We start from the raw sequence: 23,748 nt of genomic DNA on the forward strand, positions 1-23,748 counted from the left end.
GATTGACAGGAGCAACAGATACTCTATAAAGCCGATTCTAACATGTTGATCAAAGGTAACAGCGTAACCAATGATAACTTGGCAGTTATCAGTTCAACCAATGATACCACAGCAATAAGCAGTTCAACCAATGATGGCATAGCAAGTTGTAGTGATAGTAAGGCAATTAGCACTTCGACCAATCAGAGACTGGTACGTCAAAAATTTGCATCTCTTAATTTCACGAAGCTGAGGAACGTATGTGCACGCAAGCAAGGGATTCTGTGAAGTAGGTACGCAGGCGTGAGGGACGGCGGTGGCTGATCTGTAACTCAAGGTATGTCGTTGCTTTCTTTGTATTCTGCACTGTTTTATCTTCACTTTTCCCATCAATTTGTGACATGAGTCATATATTTATATATTGGGAATCCGTATGCCTAATGTAAAGTCACATTTCATTATTAAAATCCGTTTTTGGACTCACTTTCAACCAGCGTTGACCTGGTGGGGAGGGCGAAGTGACAAAAACTTCTTCCTAAATCGGTCGATTTATGTTTATAGGTAGCCGCCTTACTGTTCAGGATTGCTATTCAGATATGAATATTGATTGCCATTGGTTTGTTATCTGCTATACTGTATTATTTAGGGCCTTTATAATGGTCAAGAACTGTGAATGATCCGGCGTTGTGTTTATTCTTCCGATAGATATGCAAATTTGCTACTGAATTTCAAATTTACCTGGAGCTAATTTCATTATGCCGGCATCACTAGTATACCTTGTTTCCAAGTAATCTTGCAGAAAATGGCTCCCCTCGTCTGTGATTTGTAAGGACATTGTCTGCAGCAATAAGCCTTTTCGTTGTTGTTGTTGTTGTCCCTGCATAACGTCTATTTCTTCGCTAGACGTGGGCTCCAGGTACTATTTCCATCTAGGTGCTCCTCCTTTTCACTCTAGTTGCCATGCATGTGCATGTGCGAGTGAAAGGAGCTCTGGGTAATATGTCAAAGTTGAAGGCCCCGTAAAATCAACATTCCGCCATTTTGCAGGTGCCATTACGTTTCGGACATTGTTACACAAATCAAAACAGTGGTGTTGACGAGACTGTTGACGTCTGAGGGCCTTCAACTTTGACATATTACCCAGAGTTCCTTTCACCAGCGCATGCGTGGTAACTAGTATGAGAAGGCTTATAAGCCATATCCCACATTAGATTACGCATTTGTTACGACAGGAATATGTCAAAGGTAAAGGCCCCTGGTTTGTAAATATTCCGCCATTTTGAAGGCACCATTACGTTTATCAAAGTTTTCTCAATAATTCCTCAAATATGCCTGGATATCAGAAGCGGTGCTGCATTGGTAGATCTCGACAAAATCATTTTCTCTTTTTTGTACAAGTTACAATGAAAGAAAATGACGTTATTAGTTGAAAAAATCATCCTTTTGTGTGTCTGAAACATGACTGTCGTCCATTTCTTATTGCAACTGCAAGGCTTTCCCAGTACAAGCCATGGGGAGCGGAGGCGTCATTCTTCTTTGGACCATACTTTTAGTATGGTGCAAAGAAAGCATCGCATCAAGCAACGAAAGTGAGTGTTTGATTGTTGATATATTGTATATCTATATCTATATCAGTACACTGAACGTAGTCCTACAGAACTTTTAGAAATTTTACATTTTTAGGATGATTACCCGAGTAACTCTCCGCAATATTTCACGTCAGTAGTAAAAGAAAGACTGTACTTAGATTTAGTTAGGGTTGCAATGGGGACAATAAAACCGTAAGAACCTTGACCCTTCATAGATTTATTTCATTTGCAAGTTTTGCATAAATAATCTAGAATGTTGTGTTTTGGCATTTTGCCCTTTTTGCCACGATATCTATTTTGAGTTTCTATACCACTGGTATACCACTGGTATGTTGCTTCCTTAATTTGCCGTACTCATTTTTATGTACCCAGGTCCCCCTTTCAACTATTTACCATATATGGGTATATGGATATTGCTAGGACATTGGCCCCCATAACATTTTATTTACAACTTTGGCATATTCCACTCTAGCGTCATGTATTTTAGTTTTTATTTGCATTTTAAACGAATCCAGATGTAACGAGAAGCCAGAAGTTGTAAAATTTCAATTTAATGTCTTTTTTTTTCAGTCCGACTCGTGGGTGGAAATTCTACCAGGCAGGGACGGGTTGAAGTGTACCATGACGGACAGTGGGGGACCGTCTGTCACAACGGTTTTGATATAAACGACGCCCACGCGGTGTGTCGTGAGCTGGGATACGGACTCGCTACCGAGGTCCGATCTCATGCAGCCTTCGGCGAGGGGTCAGGCCCGGTCTGGCTGAATGACGTGGCCTGCAAGGGTTTCGAGCTGGCCATCAGACATTGCAGCCACACCGGATGGGGCAAAAATAACTGTCAGCACCACGAGGACGTTGGTGTGGTCTGCTCGGGTGAGTCAAGAGATGTTTCTTTTTTTTTCATTCTGCCGCCTGCAGCGTTGGCGTTCTGGGGCACCGCCATATTGTTACAGGTTCGCGATATTGTTACTGATGTGTTACTGAGAAAGAGAGAAATGTCAATAGACACTTGGCCAAAGCCCTCTATCATCATTCACTATTCTGCCAGGCCGGAGAATGGTAGAGACTACATGATTTTGACAAAGCACTATGAAAGTTGCGCTGGAAAGTATCACAACAGTGTACATAATTTCATTGTCACCTTTGCTAAGAAGTTTATGTTTTTGGTATCATTTGCGGGTTTTGGGGAACACACGTCCATGCAGTCGTTTGCTATTGGGGTAGGTACTCTTTAGTAATACATGAATAAGACCATAAAGTCTTGAATAAAGGCATAATTTTTTGGCGAGGGGATGTGTTCGTGGAACTCTAGTTTTGAATATGCTTTTTTTTGTCCTGAAACCTTTGCCCTTTTTATTCAGGATGTGGAGGTCTCTTTAATAGCGAGACTGGTACCCTCACGAGTCCCAACTACCCCCAGGACTACTCTCACAACCTCGAGTGTGAATGGACTATCGTTGTTGTTTTCGGCAACCGAGCGTCGATCATTTTTGATCCCAACTTCTATATCGAACCACACGACAGCTGTGTTAACGACTACGTCATGGTAGGTGGAAATACTAATACACTTTAGATCACTGTAAATCAATTTGTTTTTGCGGCATTTTGATTTACCGGTAACAGTGGAAAGGATGTTTTTGCCGCCTTTTAAGTTATGGTAATGACTTAGCAGTGCTATCATTTGTGTTCAAGAATCAACCGTTTACAGTAATCGCTGTTATAGTAAGGCTGACTTTTGGGATGTGATTAAACATGCCATCCCTCGGTCAGCCCTGCACCCCTCCTATGGAACAAATAGAAATTTCTACTTATGGTGTTGAAAAAATGTTGCAAGGCCTCAATCCCTCCAAACCATCCGGCCAGACCAAATACCTCCTTGGTTCCTCAAAATGACAGCCAGTGAAATCGCTCCTGTTTTAACTAACATTTTCCAACAATCGCTTGACACAGGAGAAATCCCCAAAGACTGTAGAGATGCAAATATATGCGCCATTTTCAAAAAGGGAGACAGAGCGATCCTCAGTAACTACAGACCTGTTTCACTCACCAGTATTTCCTGTAAACTACTTCGTCTTCGTCTTCGTCTTGTGTACCCTCTAAAAACCCCTGCTGGGGCGTCGCTGAGGGGGGGGGGGGGGGGTGGCTTGCGGACTAGGGCAAGGCAGCCAAACCGGCCTTAAAGGCCTCGACTGACGGGGCCTGGGCAGTGTGCCCCGGCAGTCTGTTCCACTCGGCAACCGTCCGAGGGAAAAAAGAAAACTTAAAACAGTCTCTTTTAGCTGTGGTTAACTGATACTTAAACATGTGACTTCCTCTGGTTCTGCGTTGGGCAGGTTTAAGATACTGGGTTGGGGATATGTTTATGATGCCATTCACAATTTTGTAGAAAGTGATTAGACGTGCGTCTCTCCTTCTGTCAGCGAGGAGTGGCCACTGTAGGCTTGTGAGCATATCAGTTACACTACTGGTTCTGCGATAATCGTTGACGGTCACTCTTGCCGCTCTACGCTGCACTCTTTCTAGTGCCTGGGCCCCACTGATAGTATAGGGGTCCCACACTGCTGCGCTGTACTCCAAGTGCGGGCGCACCAACGCCTTATAGCATGTTGATTTGACCCGTGGTGGGCAGTGCTGTAAATTGCGGCGAATGACCGCCAGTATTCGATTCGCTTTACCAGTTGCGTACTTTATATGTGTGTCCCACTTCATGTCATGAGATAGTTGGACACCAAGATATGGGTGAGTTTTGACACTTGTAAGGTTTTCTGAACAAAGAACATATTGAGAAATAATTGGTTTACGTTTGTGGGTTATATGAAGTGTGTGGCACTTAGATGGATTAAAGGACATCTGCCATTGGTTTTGCCAATGGGTCAGTGCGTCAAGGTCAGCTTGTAAGCCTTGTACGTCACTTGGGTGTTCAATAATACGGTAAAGCAGGCAATCGTCTGCAAACAAACGCACGTTGGACCCAACAATATCAGGTAAATCATTTATGTAAAGTAGGAACAAGAGGGGTCCCAAAACAGTTCCTTGGGGCACTCCCGACAAAACCTTTGTGGGTTTCGAGGACTCCCCATCAAGGACAACTGCCTGGGTCCTTTGTGTAAGGAAGGCTTGAAGCCAAGACAAAAGATTACCAGAGATGCCGTAGTGCTGGGGCTTACTCAGAAGGCGAATGTGGGGAACCATATCAAAAGCCTTGCTGAAATCGAGCACTATGGCGTCAACCTGTTTTCCTTGGTCAAGGGCACTAGTCAGGTCGTGAGTCGTGACCAATAGCTGGCTTTCACAAGAGAGGCCTTTCCTAAAGCCATGTTGGGCAGGGGACAATATATTGTATTTATCAAGGTGTTTCATCATATGACTATGAATAATATGCTCCAAAACTTTGCTACAGACTGATGTGAGTGAGACAGGTCTATAGTTTGATGGTAAAGACCTGTCTCCCTTCTTGAAGATGGGTGAGATGTTGGCGGACCTCCAGTCTTCTGGTACATCGCCTGTAGCAAGGGACTGTGCAAAAATGGTCTGCAGTACCGGTGCAATCTGTGTGGACACTGACTTCAGGAGTCTAGGATGAAGACCATCAGGGCCTGTAGCTTTGTTGGGATTAAGCTCTGAAAGTTGTTTAGCTACCCCTTCCACTGAGATGTGAAGTTGTGATATGGGGGGAGTCACAGGATTCCCAAGTGTTGGTCTGGTGTCCAGGTTCTCCTTTGTGAAGACCGAGCTGAACTGGTCTCCTAACGCTTCAGCCTTCTCCTTAGGGTCGGAGGTTAGTATACCCTGGTGCCTGATAGACGTTATGTTGGTAGAGTCCTGCTTTAGAGACTTAATGTAATTCCAGAAGGCCTTGGGGTTCTCCTGGAACACATTATCCACAGCCATATCATGAAACACCTAGAAGGCCACAATATACTAACGGACTACCAGCATGGTTTCAGAGCAAAGCGATCCACAGAAACACAGCTTATCTTAACAGTTCACGACATAGCTGGGGCACTGAACAATAAAAGACAGGTGGATCTAGCAATACTCGATTTCACTAAAGCCTTCGATAAAGTCCCACATAGCAGACTCATATCAAAACTGGAGTTCTATGGAATTCAAGGTACTACACTTAACTGGCTGAAGGCTTTCCTGACGAATAGAGAGAAAACAGTAGTGGTGGAAGGGAAGGCATCAGCTCCAGTAAAAGTAGCGTCGGGAGTTCCGCAAGGGACTGTGCTGGGACCATTGCTCTTCCTCTTGTACATAAACGACTTACCAGACCCGCTCGATTCAAGTGTTAGGTTATTTGCCGATGATTGTCTGTTATATATAGAGGTATCCACACAAAATGATTCACAAGTTCTTCAGAAAGATCTGAACACCCTGGAAGAATGGCAAAGGAAATGGCTTATGCAGTTCAACCCTGATAAGTGCCATATCATGCACATTACAAAAAAACGAACACCAAATGTGTCCCCTTACCAGTTTTGTGGTCAGACATTAGAAACCACAAAAACCCACCCATACCTTGGTGTTACATTAACAACTGGGCTGAAGTGGGGTGTCCATGTTAACCCTCAAGCACCCGACCTTTTTTTGCGACTAAAATGACCGAGTGGGGTCCAAACGGACCCCAAAATGTTTTGTTCATAAAATCTCAGTACCATTTCTTATCGGTAATCATTGTATATACATTGCTTCGTCAATGTAAGAGGAAGATTTTGATATGTTAAGGTGTTGCTAATTCCAACTCATTATCATAATTTATGCAAAAGTTTAGAAGGACCACGTTTTGCACTAAACCTATTCCGACCAGATAGGGGAATTTTGAGGCCCTCAGCAACATTTATGTCGGATAACTCATGAACGGCTAGAGCTAAAGCTACGAAACTTGGTAATTAATCACAAAATATTGTTTGCAAAAGTTTTTGGTCAATAAAATAAGTTTATCATTTTTAAGGGTTGCCATGGCAACCATATTCTAACAGGCATATTTTTGCCCAAAATTTGACAATTTCAATTTAAACAAGGTTTTCTTGGTAAAATACACCTGTTTTCTGACAACAATTAAATTCTATGAAATTGAATGTAATTTTCATGACTTAAAATTTATAATTGATGCTAATTTCATGACGTCATTGGTCAACATCCAAGATGGTCGCCCTGATTAGGTAAATGACGTCATAATGTCGTCACATTACATGTTGATGACCCAGAAATTTTTGTGATGATTTAGGTTAACATTCTTATTATTGTCTAAAAGTTTGGCAGTCATACTGTAAGTGGTTAAGGAGTTAGCTTCCAAAGTTTGTTTTAAAAACTGCACATTTTTGCTGGGGTCCGTTTGGACCCCAGAGGGACTGAACACAAACTTTCTTTATAATTTCCCCATTATTGTACCAATCTTTGCGAAAACTTAGGAGAAGGTATAAGACATATTGACTGACAAAGTCACGGAAGGATTTTTTCTTCAGATCAAAAATGTTTAAATGGCACTTCAAAATGTACGCCTGGGGTCCAAATGGACCCCACTCGGGTGTTTGAGGGTTAACAAAATAACAACCAAGGCTAAACAGACATTGGGAGTAATCAAACGCAACTTGTGGGCATGCCCAACCAGGGTAAAATCACTTGCATACACGTCACTAGTAAGACCTAACCTTGAATATGCCGCTACAGTATGGGACCCGTATACAAAGAAAGACAAAGATAAACTTGAAAGGGTACAGAACCAAGCTGCCCGATTCTGCACAAACAACTATAACAGGGATTCTAGTGTTACCAAAATGAAAACAGATTTGCAGTGGATGTCACTTGAAGACAGAAGGAAAATGTCCAGACTTTCCATGATGGACGTACCAACGGATAAGTATCTAATACCAGCTCAAAAAAGAACAAGAAACAGTCATGCCTTCAAATACAGTCATGCTTTCCAGTACTGATGATTATAGACCAATCGCGATCACTTCGGCTCTATCCAAAGTCCTTGAGGCTCTCCTGCTGAACCGTCTGAAGCCTTTTCTTCAGACGTCAGATTCTCAATTTGGCTTCAAACCAAAACATGGGACTGACATGTGTGTTTTCACCCTAAAGCAAATAATTGAATACTACAGGGGACTAGGGTCTCCGGTGTTTGTTTGTTTTTTATACGCCTCAAAGGCCTTTGATCGCGTCAACCACTGGGCGTTGTTCAGCAAATTGATAGACAGAAAGGTTCCGCTGTACCTAGTTCGTTTTTTATTCTTCTGGTATAAGACCCAACGAATGTGTGTAAGATGGGGGGCTATCCTGTCTCCCTACTTCTCCGTTACAAATGGAGTGAGGCAGGGTAGTCTCCTTTCCCCTTATTTGTTTAACTTGTATATAGATGATTTGAGTGTAAGGCTTAACAATGCCAAGGTTGGTTGTTATGTGGGCGGGTCCATAACTAACCATCTTTTTTATGCTGATGACCTGTGTCTTATATGTCCCAGTATCAAGTCTCTTCAGAGATTAGTAGGGATATGCGAAGAGGTTAGTCTTGAAAACGACATATTGTTTAATATTGAAAAAAACATGTTGTATGTATTTTCCGTGTGCTCGTCTGTTACTTCAGTATCCACCACCTCATGTAAAACTCTATGGTGCGAGTCTGAAGTATGTGACCTCATTTGTTTATCTGGGTGTACATCTAAACCCTACACTTAGCGATGACGACTGTGTACGTGCGCAGCTGAAAAGTCTGTATAGTCGTGCTAATTGTATAAATCGCAAGTTTTCCCTTTGTTCTCCACCTGTTAAGAAAAACTTGTTTATGGCGTACTGTGGCCAAATATATGGCGCGCAATTATGGAATTCTGTCAGTGCGGGTGTCCTCTCTAAGTGCCGGATCGCATATAACAACTGTTTTCGGATTATCATGAATCTTCCACGACGATGCAGTGCTAGCACAATGTTTGTGTACAATTCGACCGACAGCTTTGAAGCAAGACGAAGGAAAATGTGTTATTCTATTTTACAAAGATTAACGTCTTCCAATAATACCATTGTCCAGAACTTGCTGACGTCAGACATGTTCTACAGAAATTATTTTTTCCAGAACTGTTATGACTTATTGTACAGGTAGAGGTTTTAATGTATATATATGTATCTTTTGTGTGTCTATGGGTTTTTAACCTGAAATAAAGAATAAAGAAAATACCAGAGTTACCAACCTAGGATTGATGTGTTCAAAAATTCGTACTTTCCCAGAACTATCGTAGAGTGGAACTTGTTATCACCAAGTACAGTAGGGGCATCTTCTCTTGGTAGTTTTAAAGAACGCTTGCAGATAGATGTGCAAAAGTTAGGGGTAACGAGTCGTTCGGTGTAATATAACCAGCTGCTGCCGCGCCGCGTGCCTGCAAAGCTGGTGTGTTACGCCGAACGGCGGTTATACCGGCTATATAGATACAGATACAGATACAGAAACAGCTAGATACTTATAAAATGACACATTTATTTTATATGTATGACATTTCCTGTACATACCTAGGAGGTTCAAGGAGGTTAAAAAACACAGACTGCTTTGAATTTTTGTTCCCATCTTTGCCGCGCGCGTGAATCACATCTAAAAGTGCCTGCGCCAACTTTGACCTCCTGTAGCTCCCAAACGGCTTGTGCTAGAACAACCAAACTTAGTGAGTTTTCCTAACAAAATGTTGGCAACAATTTAAAAAAAATTGGTAAGTTTATAATTTTTCTTGTTACCATGGCAACGGGTTTCTGAAAGGCAAATTTTACAAAAATCACTAATTTTGGTTTGAACAATCGGATTTTAGAATTTTCTTGCTAAATTAAACTTCTTTTCATATATCTTTAATATCTAACACATCTTAGTTGAACATTTATAATTAAACATTCATGAATTATGCTAATAAGATGACGTAATTGGTCAAAATCCAAGGTGGGCGACAATATCATGATGAAAAGTATAACAAGCTTATTTTCACTCAGATTTCATCCCTACTTGGTAATTTCTTTCAGAAAACATTTGTGTGAACGTTTTTAATCCATTTTCATGAGTTTTTAGCGTTATATGTTGAAAAAAAATGTATCTTGAAAATTTAAGGTTGATAATCCAAGATGGCGGAAAGCTAAACTACAGATGACGTCATTCTATGACGTCATTTTGACGTCGTTGCGTCGGCTTTTGACAACAGAAGTCTTATAACACTTAAATATTAATAAGAAACCTTTATTGGTAACGTATTATGGCAATTCCCCGTTTTAGCCAAAAATATCAATTAATGACGTCATAATTACGTCATATTACGTCATAATGATATAAAAATTTCAGGAATTATAAAACTCGATGAGCACAACCACCCCCCCCCCCCCTGCAAATTTGGTGGTCGTACAGTAAGCCTTTTTGAAAATACCAAGGGGGGGGGGGTCTAATGAACCCCCAAGGCCAGGCCAGGGAAGGCCCAAAAAGCCCAGTCTGGATAGGGTTAAAAGGAGATATAGTAGTAGTAGGAAAAATTAAGAGGAGCGGCCGTGTAATTTTTCCGACTACTATATCTACGCGACTCAACCTTTGCTTGGAGAGTAACGTCCGGGCTCATCAAAAAAGGCGAGAAACCCCGCGGCCAACATCGTCATCACGGACGCACCGCCGGAGGGCGGAAACCAGGGATCGCTGCGGGGCCCGGCGGGTCACAGTGAACAATAGCGCGCAGCAGGGTGTTAATGGGAAACTCTCTCCTGTGATTTTCTAACCTCCTTGTACATACAAAACGCATGCCTCTGACAAAAAAAACACGAACAGAACAAGCGCCCCTATTAAACTTCCATGTTTTGGGCGCTACACGCGTGCAATGCTGTTAACTCAATCGAGTCAATGGGAATACTCTATCCTGGTTGTATCTGTGCTGCACACATGTAACGTTACATGGCATATATATCTGTATGCCGGTGACTAGGCTTACACGTTGTGTCTTTGTCTTTGTTTAGATTCGAGAGCTCTATATAAGTCGCAAGGACGTCCTTGGAAGTAGGAATCTTCCTCTCTTTCTCTCTCGGCCTCTCGGTACTTTCTGTGGAAACAACGCCCCCCCACCCATCCAGGGCACCGGTGTCACCTTGTCCGTCAGGTTTCGCTCGGACTCTAGCCACAGTGGCATGGGATTCTCTGCCAACTGGACAATTGGTGAGGTTGCTCCTTCAAAAATTAAATCTTTCTCCATTTCTATAGCCATTGGACCATGCCTTACAGTTAAGTAGCAGACTAGTCAACTGGTACTGGAGTTTGTTAGATAAACCAAGGAGGTTAAAAAAGACCTTTTTAACCTCCTTGGATAAACCTCCTCGCACTACTTACCATACATGCGCGGGTGAAAGGAACTCTGGGTAATATGTCAAAGCTGAAGGTCACCAGAAAGTCAACAGTCCGCCATTTTGCAGGCGCCATTACGTTCCGGACATTGTTACACAAATCGAAACAATGCATGGTAAGAAAGAAGTCAGACTATTTACGTCTGAGGGCCTTCAGCTTTGACATACATATATATATATATATATATATATATAAATATATATATATATATATATATATATATATATATATATCCATCTGACATATATATATAGATTGGACCCCTTTGCCCTGGTTTTACAACCTAATGGCCTGGAATTCGGTGAATATGTGCATTGGACATATGCCCACAGGAACTCGTCAATGTGTTTTGCATACATTACTACTAAAATGAGTTATTTAGGGATTTTTGGCTAATGAAGTTAGGTATGGAGGCGTGTAATCAATGGACTCCATTTACACTCATAGTAAACATCACTTAAGATTTTCAAATTTGGGATTTTTCGATATTTAAAAAAAATGTATATTCTTGGATCCCGGGTCATGTAAAAAGACTACTGATCTAAAATTGGTTATAGGCTATAGCTTTAGTACTAGCTATAGGAACGGACAATTGGTCGCAAAAAGAACAGTCCATTTTATATAAATATGGTTGTTCCGGCAGAGTTCGTTCATGTATTGATGGGAGAGCAGTTTGGAGTAGTATGGTGTTTTGGTATAGGTCAATTTCTCCAAAAAGTTAATATGGAACAGTATATTTTTGAATTGGTATGGGGATGGATTGAAATATGCTGTAGTTGCTCACGAGCAAATGTCGGCTCTTTTAGATAACATCGTTTTTCGTTATTTTAACAACACAAATGTGTGTTCTGCATGGATGTGTACTAGAATTAGACCCCAAGCCATGTGGAGACTTTCCGTGGGACGCCGATGACGTCACAGTGCACTGTAACTACAGCTCGAGTGGTATTTGCACTGTCAGATGCCCTTCGGAAGCGACAATGTTGACGGGACCTTTCTTTGATGCCGACAACCGAGGCGGAGTCTACCACTGTAATATCTACACTAGGACATGGGAGGGAATAAAACCTGTTTGTCTGGGTATGATTTTCGTCCTTAAGTAATAGTTACCCCATGGGCGGGGCTCGTTTTCTGTGTATATCACAAGGCCCGCCCACCGAGGGGTTTCTAGTTTCCTAGATGGCGATGCCCGAGGGTAGACTAGAAATCCCCGAGGTGTCGGGCCTTGTGATATACACAGAAAACGAGCCCAAGGCTATGGGGTAACTAACTTAGCCCATGGCATACTTCCCCGAAGCTTTTCTAGTTCATCAGCTTTACAAAATGTGACTTTATTTATTTATTTTTTGTCCTAAAAGTCCACAATCTTTCTTGTTATTGCTTGAAAAGCTGTGACAGACAGTGTCAGGCTGTAACAACACAAGGTCATTAATCTTGTCAAGACCTTCCTGGGCAAGGTATCTGGAGAGACATAAAGTCTGCTCATATTCCTCTGGGCAATTAGAAGTCAAGCATAGGATTGGTCAGTTATCACATTACACTATTCTGGTCCCAGAAGAAGGTCTCAAAGGTAAGCAAATATTGGTCAGAACGGGTCACATGCGTATAGCACCCACACTTTTCAGGCTGATATCACCACAGTTTTCTTGATATCACCACAGTTTTTTCCTCTTTTGCATGAAATAGCAGCACACTTTTTTTCGTAGCACCATACTATGTGGATATATCAACAGAAAATGGGGGCTCCTCATTGGCTGAGGGGAAGTAGCCATGGGCTAATCTTGTGTATTTCATGGAAGACATAATTAATTGTTGTAACTCAAGCAAAAGTAACGTGACTCACAGTTCGCGCCCGACATGACTCTCGTGCCGATAAGCCCTCGCGAGACTTGAGAAAACGAGACTGGCGAGAAGCCATTGCCATGATGGAGTCACCAAGGGGCGGGAATCATTTGCAAATCACGGCAAATGTTTGGATAAAAGTTAATGTCTTTTTTCTATTTTTTCTTCTTCTTCAACCGTTTAGGTCGCAAAAACTCATCTGTTGTTGTTACGGACGAGACCAACCAGATCCGTCTGGTGGGTGGAGAGTTTTACGGCTGCGTGGAGATGTACGATAACGTGACAAACCAGTGGGGGCCTGTAAGGGGAGAAGACCATGTGAGAAAGGCATGGACTGACGTAGCATGTAGAAACCTTGGGTTTACCAAAGGACTTGCTACCGAAGCCTACCTTTTATCTAATGGCATCGTCAGTAATGGTACTGTTATGCCCCTGGCGTACAGTTACTTTCCAGGCTATCCTTCAACGGGACCGAGGTTTGTCATTGACATGCCAAGCCCTGATCTTGAATACGGAAGTCTGCGTGATGCCATTCGAATTCAATACGTGGATCGAACATGCTCTCCCGGTCAGTCATGTGACTATGACCTTGTAGACAGCATCATGTGCATGGCGTGTGCAGGAGAACGGAATTTGGACGGTGAATACATTGAAGGTACGATCACTTTACGATTACATTTGTATTAAGTTTGCCTAGATAAGTAGTTTGTCGAAACTCCCTTCCTCGGCAAAGTCCCTCCCGCCCATTATAGAACTTCAATTTAGCCAATAATTACAACTAACTTTTCTTTGTTGTTCTTTCAATATTATAGACCGAAAAGACACAACTGGGGATGGTGTATTCCGCAGGACTACAACCACACGTGCACCACGCCATGTATTTGATACAACCGTCGCCGCATATTATGAAGGGTCAAGTAAGTAACCCTCAATTTTAGTTTTAAAACGCGCATTTCAAACATAAAATTCTTATTTGTGGTAAAAAGTATACTATGCAATACCTTGGTATTCTGATTAATATTGGGAATATTTCACTGCTCAGTATTATTTTTATTCTAATGATAACTTTACCACAGGGCTTAATCTTCACTTCTGGCATATATTGCCTAAATTTTGAAAAAAAAGTTTAATCTTTCATCTGAAGAAGGTCGGAGTGTTCGGCCGAAAATTTATGGTGAGTTTCTTTTAGTGTTGGAACAAAGTTTAAACTTTTTTCAATATGGAATCTACCAACACAGATGAGCTTTCATTCAGATATTGCCTAAATTTGTTGAATTTTTGGAGTTAGGGCCATTTGTAGACTAGAAATGTTTATTGGCTCCTGTGCCTTCGTATGAAACTTAGATAATCTAAAAATTGGTATTAGGGGTGTGTACGGTAGGTGCCATCAGGACGTCAATCACCCTTATGACATACATAAAAATAAATTCTGAAATTTTGGATATTTTAATTTGCCACTTAGGCCATGTTGATTTTATTATATGGATGACATCCTCCGGGAACTCCAAAACTGATGCGAGCGAGCGAATAAAAACAAAGTTTGGCCAAAAAAATAAAGTTGCCTTCTGAATGAAATCAAAGTGGCCAGGAAGGTTGAACAAAGGACTAAACACACATAGTATGGTATACCAACAGTTAGGTGTAGGGACCAGTACATCATACGGGTGCAAAACATTTTTTTTTCTTCTTGGACCAATCCGAAAAAAAACAGACCTGAAAAAAAAACAGAGGAACAGATTTCGCCAATTCAAAATGGACACACTATGTCGGCAGCCATTTGGGGTCTAACCGGGGGGCCAAGAAGTCAACAAGAGCGAAGTCAAGTAGAGTTTATAGTCAATTGCACCAAGTTTCTACAGTCAAAGGTACAGAGACAGTTAGCCTTTATTACATGGATAATAATCCAACTAACAGATTCCTTTGTAGCAAAATTGACCAATTACCATTGTTTTGAGTATTGCCAGTTCTCAAGTTTCCACAGACAATCAGGTCCAGGTTCATGTCCGGACCTGGAAATGATCCTCTGGACCTGAATTTTCTGTACTGGTACCTCCCCCAACCAACAATAGATTTTTTTTTTCTGTCCTTTCACATCTTATTCTTTGACTTTAGATTCATTTTGGCATACTATGGTATTAGTTATCTGTTTTCCGATACTTTTTTTTTCAATCTACGGAATATTTGTTCTCATTTTACAGCTGCTTTGCACAGTTTATTGTGTGGTCGAAAACTCTTTTTTTTTTTGGAAATGGCCGAAAATTGGTGCGAGCGCGGATGTCATCCATATAATCAAATCAACGTGGCCTTATGATTAAAAAAGTAGATTTGGGGTTTCTGTGTAATGAAATAGTCAACTGATTTGGAATATGGTATGTGGTCAGCACTATGATTGGAAAATGGCTGACATTTTTATGTTTTTCAATCCATTTTGGAGCTCGAGTGGAATGGTGTTTTGGCTAAGTTTATTTTCTGCAAAAGGTTAATATGGAACAGTACATTTCTAGTTGAAATTAGCTGTTTTCGCTCATGAGCAAATGTCGGCCTTTCTAGTTTGAATTGTCTTACCAACTAAAAGTGCACTCTCATTGCACTCGCGTCAAGCTTGCGTCACTGCATTTTCTACGTTTTTTTATGATTTAGATATTCCGTAATACGTAAAAGTAAGACTTAGAAGACAGCAAAACACACAAAAAGTAAAAAAAATTCGTTATCTCTGAAATTCGTTGAGTATGTTTCGAACTACGCAGTGATGTAAGCTTGACGCAAGTGCAGTGAGAGTGCACACTTTCTTTGAATATCTTGATAGACCTACCAGTTTGAGCATTTTTTTCCTTTTTGTATGAAAATTCTGATACTTTTGTGGGGATTTCCTGAGATAAATGTTTATTGTGATACATGGAATACAGTGTAATTTATTCATATCATGAACGTTTACTTCTTAGAAATCGGCGCTAACGTGACGTGCACATCTTACCACCTTCTGGTCAGTTTTCTCCACACTTTGAACGACAGAAGATACAACAAAGAAGACGTCCAGTTAGCAGCGCCACCTTGCAGTGCTGAGGAGAACTCCACCCACATCTACATCCAGACCCCCCTCACGGACTGTGGCACTGAGAGACGGGTTTGTTACGAAACATTTGCAAAATCATTTACACTAGCATTTGTTCTTGAACTACGTTACATGTTGTAACCGATTTTTTTTCATCTCTAAAACCAGCTAATGATAAATGATGCAACAGCCAGTCTAACAATGAGTAGGATGCTCACGGTTCAAAATACGCATGCGCAGCGAAATGCATTTTGGGCTTCTAGTGTGGGCATCCAATGTGAAGTCGCCCGAGACATAGACAAATGAGTTTGGAATTTTGGTTGCAAATTGTGACAATGGTAGAGGTAAATAAATTAAATAACTTCACTGTCAATAAAGACATTCCTGAATAAAGACACAACCTTCCTCAGGGCAATTCTGACATTGCACTGCAGCACTAGGTGTCGTTACCTACTACAGATGCGGTCACAAATGTTAAGATAACCATAAGCATGTACATTAATTGCTGATGTGATGTGAAGTTTTCACAATGAGTTCCCAAAAAAGTCTCGTTAATCAGTGACGTATCAACCTGATGAGACTGTTTAGGTTATATGCCTTCACCTTTTGGCACATTACCCACAGTGCAATTCAAGATAGATACGCACCTCGTAATTTTTGGCGCAGCATCATTTAACAATTGATGTTTGACCTATGTACACAGGTCACAGAAGACAGCATCATCTACAGTAACACTCTGACTGTCAAGCTTAACGCTTCTGGGACGATTCAGGTCAGCGTGGAGTGTCACCTGCCTCGACACAAGCAACTGACCGTCGGCATCAACCACCAACCAGTGGTCAAGTCCCTTGTCGTTGGTACAGCCGAGTTTACCGTCTCTATGGACCTGTACCTCAGTGATACCTTCATGTCCCCTGTCTCGGAATACCCCCTATATGTGATGGTAGGGCAGGTAAGCTTGATTTCATTCTTTTGTTTGTTTAGTGTCTTAGGTCATTGTCACTGGCAAAAGATAGTGAATGCTATCTAAAACTTCTAATCCGAATCGTTTCCAATTTATCTCCTGTAGCTTGAATAACTAATTTTGGTGTATGTCATTACGTATCAAATCTGTACACGGACCAAATTTTCAACTACCATTGTCACCTTCTTCAGGATCAATATTGACGACCAACAAGTGATCATGCGAATACGTGACGTCAGCAATTGGTCAAACGTTTATAACGTTCACCGCTTCTGTTCAGTGACTGCTGGAGTGCACCTGATGTATATAGTTTATATTATACACGTTCCTATGTACATGTAGTCCAGTTCAGTATCAAGCCGTAAGTATTGATCCTGAAGAAGGCGACAGTTGTCGTTGAAAATTTGATTCGTGTAAAACTATGTCTTTCTGTTGTAAGACAGTTAAGGAATGTTTACGTATAAGAACATAGATGAGCTTCCATGATCACTTTACTATCTACCTACCTTCATGGTCCCTTGACCTCTTGGTCGTTGGGGGACAAGGTAGGCATAAAGATGGAGAGTTGTCTTCAGGCCCGTCTGCCTCTTACTACAGTCAGCCATTCCTGCAGGTTGGGGTATTTTCACTCTGTGGTGACTTTAGTTATTATTTTTTTTTCGTCAGATGCTCTACGTGCAGATACAGTTGACATCAGACGACTCCAATCTTCAGGTGTTCGTGAAACATTGTTTTCTAACCTTCACGGAGATCTATAATCACGCGAACACTGATAACATTGTCATAATCAGGAACGGGTAAGTCCATAAGCTCCGAGTACAGATTTGCTTATTAGAAAATAATCATTATTGCCTAAGTAAGGCCATGTCGATTTGATTATATTGCCAACATCCGTGCTTCATTTTTCGACCGTTTCCAAACTTTAAAAAATCAACCATACTCTAAATCGTACAGCTTAAAAATAAGCAAATGTATGCCGTGGATTGTAAAAAAAAGGGAAACGTATACTACTGTTATAGAACATTACAAGGTCAAAGAAGTTGTGAAAAGAACAAAAATGAAGAATGTTTGGTAAACTATATCCTGTGTGTTCAGTTTTTTGTTCAACCTTCCTGACATTGGCCGCACGCATTTTTTTTAAATGACAAGTTTTCAAACACTAATTTTTATATGCATCATCTGCAAAAATGTAAATCATTGTTTTGTTTTAATCCTGTTCACGACCTTGTTACAGGTGTCTACAGGACTCAAGCACTGTTCGTCGCTATCCGCCACCGTCCACAATGGAGGAGCGGTTCGGTTTCCAGGCCTTTACAAGTGCCATAAAGTCACACAAGGTAGGCAAGAATAAGACTCATCGTCGTTCCAACTGCGCATGAAATGTTAGTATGTAATCTGCGAAAGTTGAGTCGTCTGAGACATCAACTAACATGTCAGGATATGTATTCTAGTCATGGTGTTGAAAATAAAAAATTGACTTGTTAGGGGGGCTTAACCTTTGACATATTACCCACAATTCATCACACTACGCATTTGACGTTAAAACCATGGACAGGCTGGTGTATACGCGCGTTCACACCTCGCAACACGCATGCGCGGTGACAGATTGTACTAATTTTTTTTATTTGTACTTCTGTGTTATCACCTTATATCACTGTATATTGTAGTTCTGTGTTATCACCTTATATAACTGTATATTGTAGTTCTGTGTTATCACCTTAAATAACTGTAATTTCAATGTTTTATCACCGTCAACTGTGCGTAGCTTCTAATCTTGAGCATAATGTACAATAAAGGTGTTCTTTCATTCATTCTTTCGCTGTTTCCCTGTCCAGATGTTCCTCCACTGTTTTGCCGTGCTGTGTAACGCCACGGACCCGAACTCCCTGTGCGCCCGGGGCTGCGATCTGGATCAGCACCCGGACAGACGGAGGAGGCAGCCCGAGGAAAGCACTGATGTCTACCGGTACCAGCTGGTCCGAGGTCCCATCTTGCTGAACGATGATGAAACAAGTAAGAGCAACTTCAGTCGGATTAAACTTGAACTGTAGTTTACATCACAAAAACTAGATTTACTCAAATTTTCGACTAATAGACTCTACTCTTTGTCCCGGTATGGACAATCCACTGATTCGGTATTGAATTAAGGTTTTGTTTGCATGTTTGTATGTCTGTTTAAGCTTACTTCCGATGGCCCGGGTCCGAGTTTGTTTCCGGCTTGAGTTGTACTACCAGTATTTAAAGGCTGCGTTCTTCGATAGGCTATATATACGTTCTATAGGATATATTCGTTCTTGCATATATGCGTTCTTGTATATACGCGTTCTTCGATAGGCTATGTTTGTAAATATGTCTGTTTAAGCTTACTTCCGCTGGCCCGGATCCAAGTTTGTTTCCGGCTTGAGTTGTACTGACAGTATCTAAAGGCTGCGTTCTTCGATAGGCTGTCAAGAAAAGAATTGAACTTTGCCCCAATTTGCCTTCTGAGGCAGGAATCCGAGAAAGGCGCGTAATGTGTAAAATGGTTGTTATATTCTATCCAGAGCTTAAGTTACAAAATATATCTTTCTAATAAGTTCGGTATTGAATCTTCGGTTATTGTCTATCTATTGTAGCTCGTGAAGACGTCTCAACAGGTGAAGACGTTGAAGACACCTCAACGTCAAGTCACGCCGAGCGCGTGACATCTTCTTTCATGGGAGCATGCGCAGTGTTGATCGCCGCCATATTGATCATCATCTCGAGCTAAGCATGGCGGGAAGACAGGACAAATGACAAAGAGAGAAAGAAACCACCTACTTGTTATTTCTCTGGACATGTTATAACTTATTCTTGCATTTCGTGTAATATCAGAGTTTATTATCTGTGCCGTATACGTAAATTTTACTACAAATTATATCGTTATGCTATATCTGATTATTATGAAAAGCGGTATGTTAAACAGAGTGCCTACAATAAGTCACAACCAGGCTCCACATATCACTGTAAAGACTAGAATTGTAAAGATTGGCCCCAAATACAGATAGCAATTGTCAGAGGACACTATGAGTTCCCAACTGTACTTCTTAAGAAGTACAGTTCGGTCTCCTAACGCCTCTAGAATGTTGCCTATTTCACAAATTTCTACAGTTTTACCATCAACAATCGGATTCTGCTGGAGGTTAACGTTCAATAAATAAGTGCATCGCTTGTCATAAAGCAATACACATGATTATGAAAATACAATTGCGTTGCGTCTGTCATTACTGTCTGAAACAATTCATTTACAAGTGCCTAAATATTTCATGGAAAGTAAACTAAGTGTAACTTGCATATTGGAGCGGTCAATGGATCGAGTGTTTATCGGATTTAACATCATGAATCCTTGTTTATAGTTCGACAACACTATTGATTGTACCCGGGAAGAGCAAATGCCAAAGTCTATTACGGCCATAGATATCAATTTCGAAGAAGAATGCTTCTGTCATATATGGAAGATGAAGATGTTTAGCATTCTCCGACGTGGGGTCTGCCAAATTACTAGCTACTATGGTGATAGCAGTTCTGTCCGCGTTATTCTAAGATCTATTAAAAACAATCTTCTATGTTTGGAACGGAAGCATTAAGAAAACCGGGACAAAAAGCAATATGTTTCCTTTCCGTAAAGATAGACATACAAGTAGTGAAAGTGGTTTAAAGTTCCTATCGGGTTGATTCATGTAGGTAATCAGGATGTGATTCAATTATTTACAGTAAATTGAGGTCAAAGGTTAGAGGTCATTCTTTCCTTTACTCCTACTCGCGTATTTTCTCCAATAATAATCTCCGAAGTTTCCCTCCCGGTTAACGCACTAATTTCGGTAGAAAATGGACTTAAAAGACTTGTTTCGGCAAGCCGAGCAAGAATTTGCCAGTCAGAATTTCGAAACAGCCGAGAAACTGTACACGGAGTTCATTGGTGGCTGTGGAAGACCGAAGGGGGAGGGGGGCGAAGTGAAAGACATCGACCCAGAAAGGTAAAATACGTCATTGTAATTTGTATTATTTGAATAATTATACTTATCTATACATTAAAGAAGACCGGTAATCAAGTTAGGACTGAAAAGATATTACTATATGATTATTATTATTATGGCTAATACGAGCAATCGCTGTTATTGTTTACATCCGGGGTATTCGGCGCACGAGCGCTGACTGGTAGGCAAAAAGCGTTAGGAGATCAGATTACTAATTAGCATACCGGCGCGGAAGCAGATCGTACTGTTTACGCGAATTTGCGCATTTTCAGCCACGTTTTTATCGCATCCATGGGATTTTTTCAGATTTTGTATTTTTTTCACTACTTCTTAGTCTTTTTTTTTTTTTTCTTGTGTAATATTTTGGGAGAAAATGACCCTTGCCCTCTTGACTTCCGTCATGTGTTTCCGGTTGTTTTGATTTTCCCGCCGTACGGGCTTTCTGTCATCCGTTCCGGGCTGTTATATTTCTGTTCCTAATGTGGTTTAATTAATACGTTTAATCAATATGAGTTCTTCAAACAGCTACATTAGCTCTTTGGAGCCTAATGACCGAACCAGGTATTTTGAGAAATTAATGGTAAGTGTCGAAGACGCCGGCGATAGTTCAAACCCGGAAGTGACTGGTTCGGCGGTGACTGGTGACGGTGTACGCCTACCTGACCCATACAGTCTGACAGGTGAGGATCATGTGTACATGTGTTTCTAGATTTTGATAAGGTAGATTTTTGTGTCAGATAAAGGTTACAAAAACATGAGTACGTGTAAATGTGTTTGTTGCTAATCTCTAGAAATTCTGGCTACGTAACGTTATGTTTATTATCATTTGTATGTTATACAGGTTGGAAGGATGATTTGAGCCTCTGGCCAGATACGGACTATGGGTGCATCTACACCTACCTAATCGAGGCTCCAGGTCCGTTTAACGGAGAAGCCATGAAAGCCTATAAATCCCTGGATGCGTACAATCTCTTTATAAGTGGCCATGTGAGGGAGTGCAGGTACCACCCTATTGGAAAAAATGTGAAGGTCTGCTTCCTTAAGGCCAAGGTTGTGCCAGGTGGGTGTTGGAGTGCATTGGAACAATATTTCTACTTACATGTACCTGTAGTGAGAACTCTTGAAGATGAAGAATGAGATGCGTGATTAGTATTTAACTGTCAGATACGTTTTTATATTTACTGTATTATCTTTTTTTTCTGTTACATTTGTGTTTCAGGACAGAGAGTAACAGAGACTCCTCACAACCCATGGGTGTGTTTGACCAAAAAAGAGGGTTATGTCATGGCAGCTCACTGCACTTGTATGGCAGGGTAGGTAATATAACTGCATTGACCATCATATCCAAAAAGTCACATTTTTATCTAACAGTGTTCTCGTCAGATGAGGTCCATGGCAAGAAACAGTTTTAGAAATAATGAAAGTCAAACTAGTACTCACCTGTAAATGTTCCTCCGTATATTTCCAGGGAGGAGCGACCATGCAGTTTGTATGTGGCAAGATAACTGTCTTAATTTTTTTCCTTGGTTCATGTTCTTGTGCTTGATGGTTTCCAGTTGTATTTGTACCTGTTGCAAATGCATTTCTTCTTGTTGATGTTCTTGTTGCAGGTTTTACTTGTTGATGTGTTTCGTTTTCTAGGTAATTTGGAGTTATCAACAGTTCCTGAGAGTGAGTATACTAACACATATCATCATGTAGATGTAGATAATGCTAAAAGAAATGTGTATATAGTAGAAATATTCAAATATCACAGAGACTTCCATAATGAGAAGATAAGGCAAATCTTTCATTGTACTGTGAAGCTGGCCAACTTATCCATTCCTTTTACCATTAACTCTAAAATTGCTCCTGACTATAGTACCTATAATGTATACTCATTTTTTGTTATATTTCAATGTAGATTGGGAGAGGTCTGCAGCCATGTGGCTGCACTGCTGTTCGCAGTGGAGGCCTCCAGGTCTCTTCAGGAAAAACGGACGTCATGCACCAGCAGAAAGGCCGTGTGGAACAAATATTACAAAGATAAGGTCTGTTCATATTTGGGCATTATAATTGAGTAGAATTTTTTTCAATGTCTACAATTTTTTTGCCTAAGTAGACTGTTATAACTTACATTAATGAATGGATTTCTTTGCTTCTACAAAATCATGTGGCATTTACATGTATCCAATTCACAATATATAGCACTACACTATAGATTTACAGCAATATAGTAGATGTTCCTAGCCTGGAGTCCAGCCTTGTTGTGCTTTAGTCCACTCCCAACGGTGGCTACCCCGTCAATGCCATGGGGTAGCGACCTTTGGGAGCGAACTAAAGCACAACAAGGTTGGACTGCAGGCTAAGATGTTCCTCTTTGTAAAGTGTAATATCTGACATGGCCACTGTATAATGCTTTTTCTCACATATATTATTGATAATTCATTTTGTGGATTATTTCTTTCAGGTTGATCCACAAAGGGCTGAGGACATGGACTTTTCGCACCCTAAACATGGAGTCCAGATCAAGAAGGCGCGCCGGAAGCCGCAGTGTGATGTGCCACCACTCAGTGAAGAAGAGGCCGCTTCTGCTTTCTCACAACTGAGGAAGCTGTGTCCCACTGCCAGTGCTGTCATTAAAGAGGAGGAGGACACAGACACAGCATCAGAAGATGAGTCAGATGTCAACACAGAGACGCTTCCCCCTGTGGTATACAGGTCTTGTCATCCAGCCAAAGTCCCTGTTACTAGTGTTAGTGTAGACAGCATCCTTGAGGATGTTCGGTGCAACCCCGAGCAAATCACAAACCTCAACAAAGCTACAGTGGGGCAGTCCAAGTCTGCTTTATGGCGTCAGCAACGCAAGGGTCGTGTGACTTCTACATCCATGCATGATGTCCTTCATGCATCAAACCCCACCACTGCAGTACGGAAGGTCATGCAATATGACTGCAAGGATTTGAGCCAAGTGAGTAACTGAAAACTAGTACAGTGTA

The 23,748-nt window shown here is 41.1% G+C and overlaps 3 protein-coding genes across 5 annotated transcripts in view; all 3 read left to right on the top strand.

Moving 5' to 3' along the window:
- The first annotated feature begins 212 nt into the window (after positions 1 to 212).
- LOC118404786 (deleted in malignant brain tumors 1 protein-like) lies at positions 213 to 19,997 on the top strand. Of its 2 annotated transcripts, none has more exons than XM_035804126.1 (14): positions 213 to 316; positions 1,472 to 1,568; positions 2,139 to 2,441; positions 2,930 to 3,114; positions 10,536 to 10,731; positions 11,785 to 11,997; positions 12,944 to 13,414; positions 13,572 to 13,676; positions 15,702 to 15,883; positions 16,515 to 16,763; positions 17,442 to 17,572; positions 18,010 to 18,112; positions 18,611 to 18,788; positions 19,391 to 19,997. In XM_035804126.1, the coding sequence occupies exons 2-14, from the start codon at positions 1,490 to 1,492 to the stop codon at positions 19,522 to 19,524; spliced, it is 2,529 nt and encodes an 842-aa protein (XP_035660019.1). In that variant the 5' UTR covers positions 213 to 316; positions 1,472 to 1,489; the 3' UTR covers positions 19,525 to 19,997. The 2 variants fall into 2 exon arrangements, with proteins under 2 accessions (XP_035660019.1, XP_035660020.1); XM_035804127.1 differs by having other exon boundaries at positions 233 to 316; positions 1,465 to 1,568.
- A 513-nt stretch (positions 19,998 to 20,510) lies between these two features.
- LOC118404484 (tetratricopeptide repeat protein 32-like) overlaps positions 20,511 to 23,748 on the top strand; it is a 9,591-nt gene continuing 6,353 nt past the window's right edge. The window contains exon 1 of the mRNA XM_035803568.1: positions 20,511 to 20,770. Coding sequence (XP_035659461.1) covers positions 20,622 to 20,770 — 149 coding nt within the window. The 5' untranslated portion in view covers positions 20,511 to 20,621. The remainder of the gene's footprint in view (positions 20,771 to 23,748) is intronic.
- LOC118404483 overlaps positions 21,126 to 23,748 on the top strand; it is a 3,858-nt gene continuing 1,235 nt past the window's right edge. The window contains exons 1-5 of one of the 2 annotated variants that reach the window (XM_035803567.1): positions 21,126 to 21,450; positions 21,612 to 21,830; positions 21,990 to 22,083; positions 22,674 to 22,800; positions 23,220 to 23,720. In XM_035803567.1, coding sequence (XP_035659460.1) covers positions 21,279 to 21,450; positions 21,612 to 21,830; positions 21,990 to 22,083; positions 22,674 to 22,800; positions 23,220 to 23,720 — 1,113 coding nt within the window. In that variant the 5' untranslated portion in view covers positions 21,126 to 21,278. The remainder of the gene's footprint in view (positions 21,451 to 21,611; positions 21,831 to 21,989; positions 22,084 to 22,673; positions 22,801 to 23,219; positions 23,721 to 23,748) is intronic. The other variant, XM_035803566.1, reaches the window with a different exon arrangement.

The sequence above is a fragment of the Branchiostoma floridae genome, chromosome 17, assembly GCF_000003815.2.
Source record: "Branchiostoma floridae strain S238N-H82 chromosome 17, Bfl_VNyyK, whole genome shotgun sequence".
NCBI classification, from domain to species: domain Eukaryota; kingdom Metazoa; phylum Chordata; class Leptocardii; order Amphioxiformes; family Branchiostomatidae; genus Branchiostoma; species Branchiostoma floridae.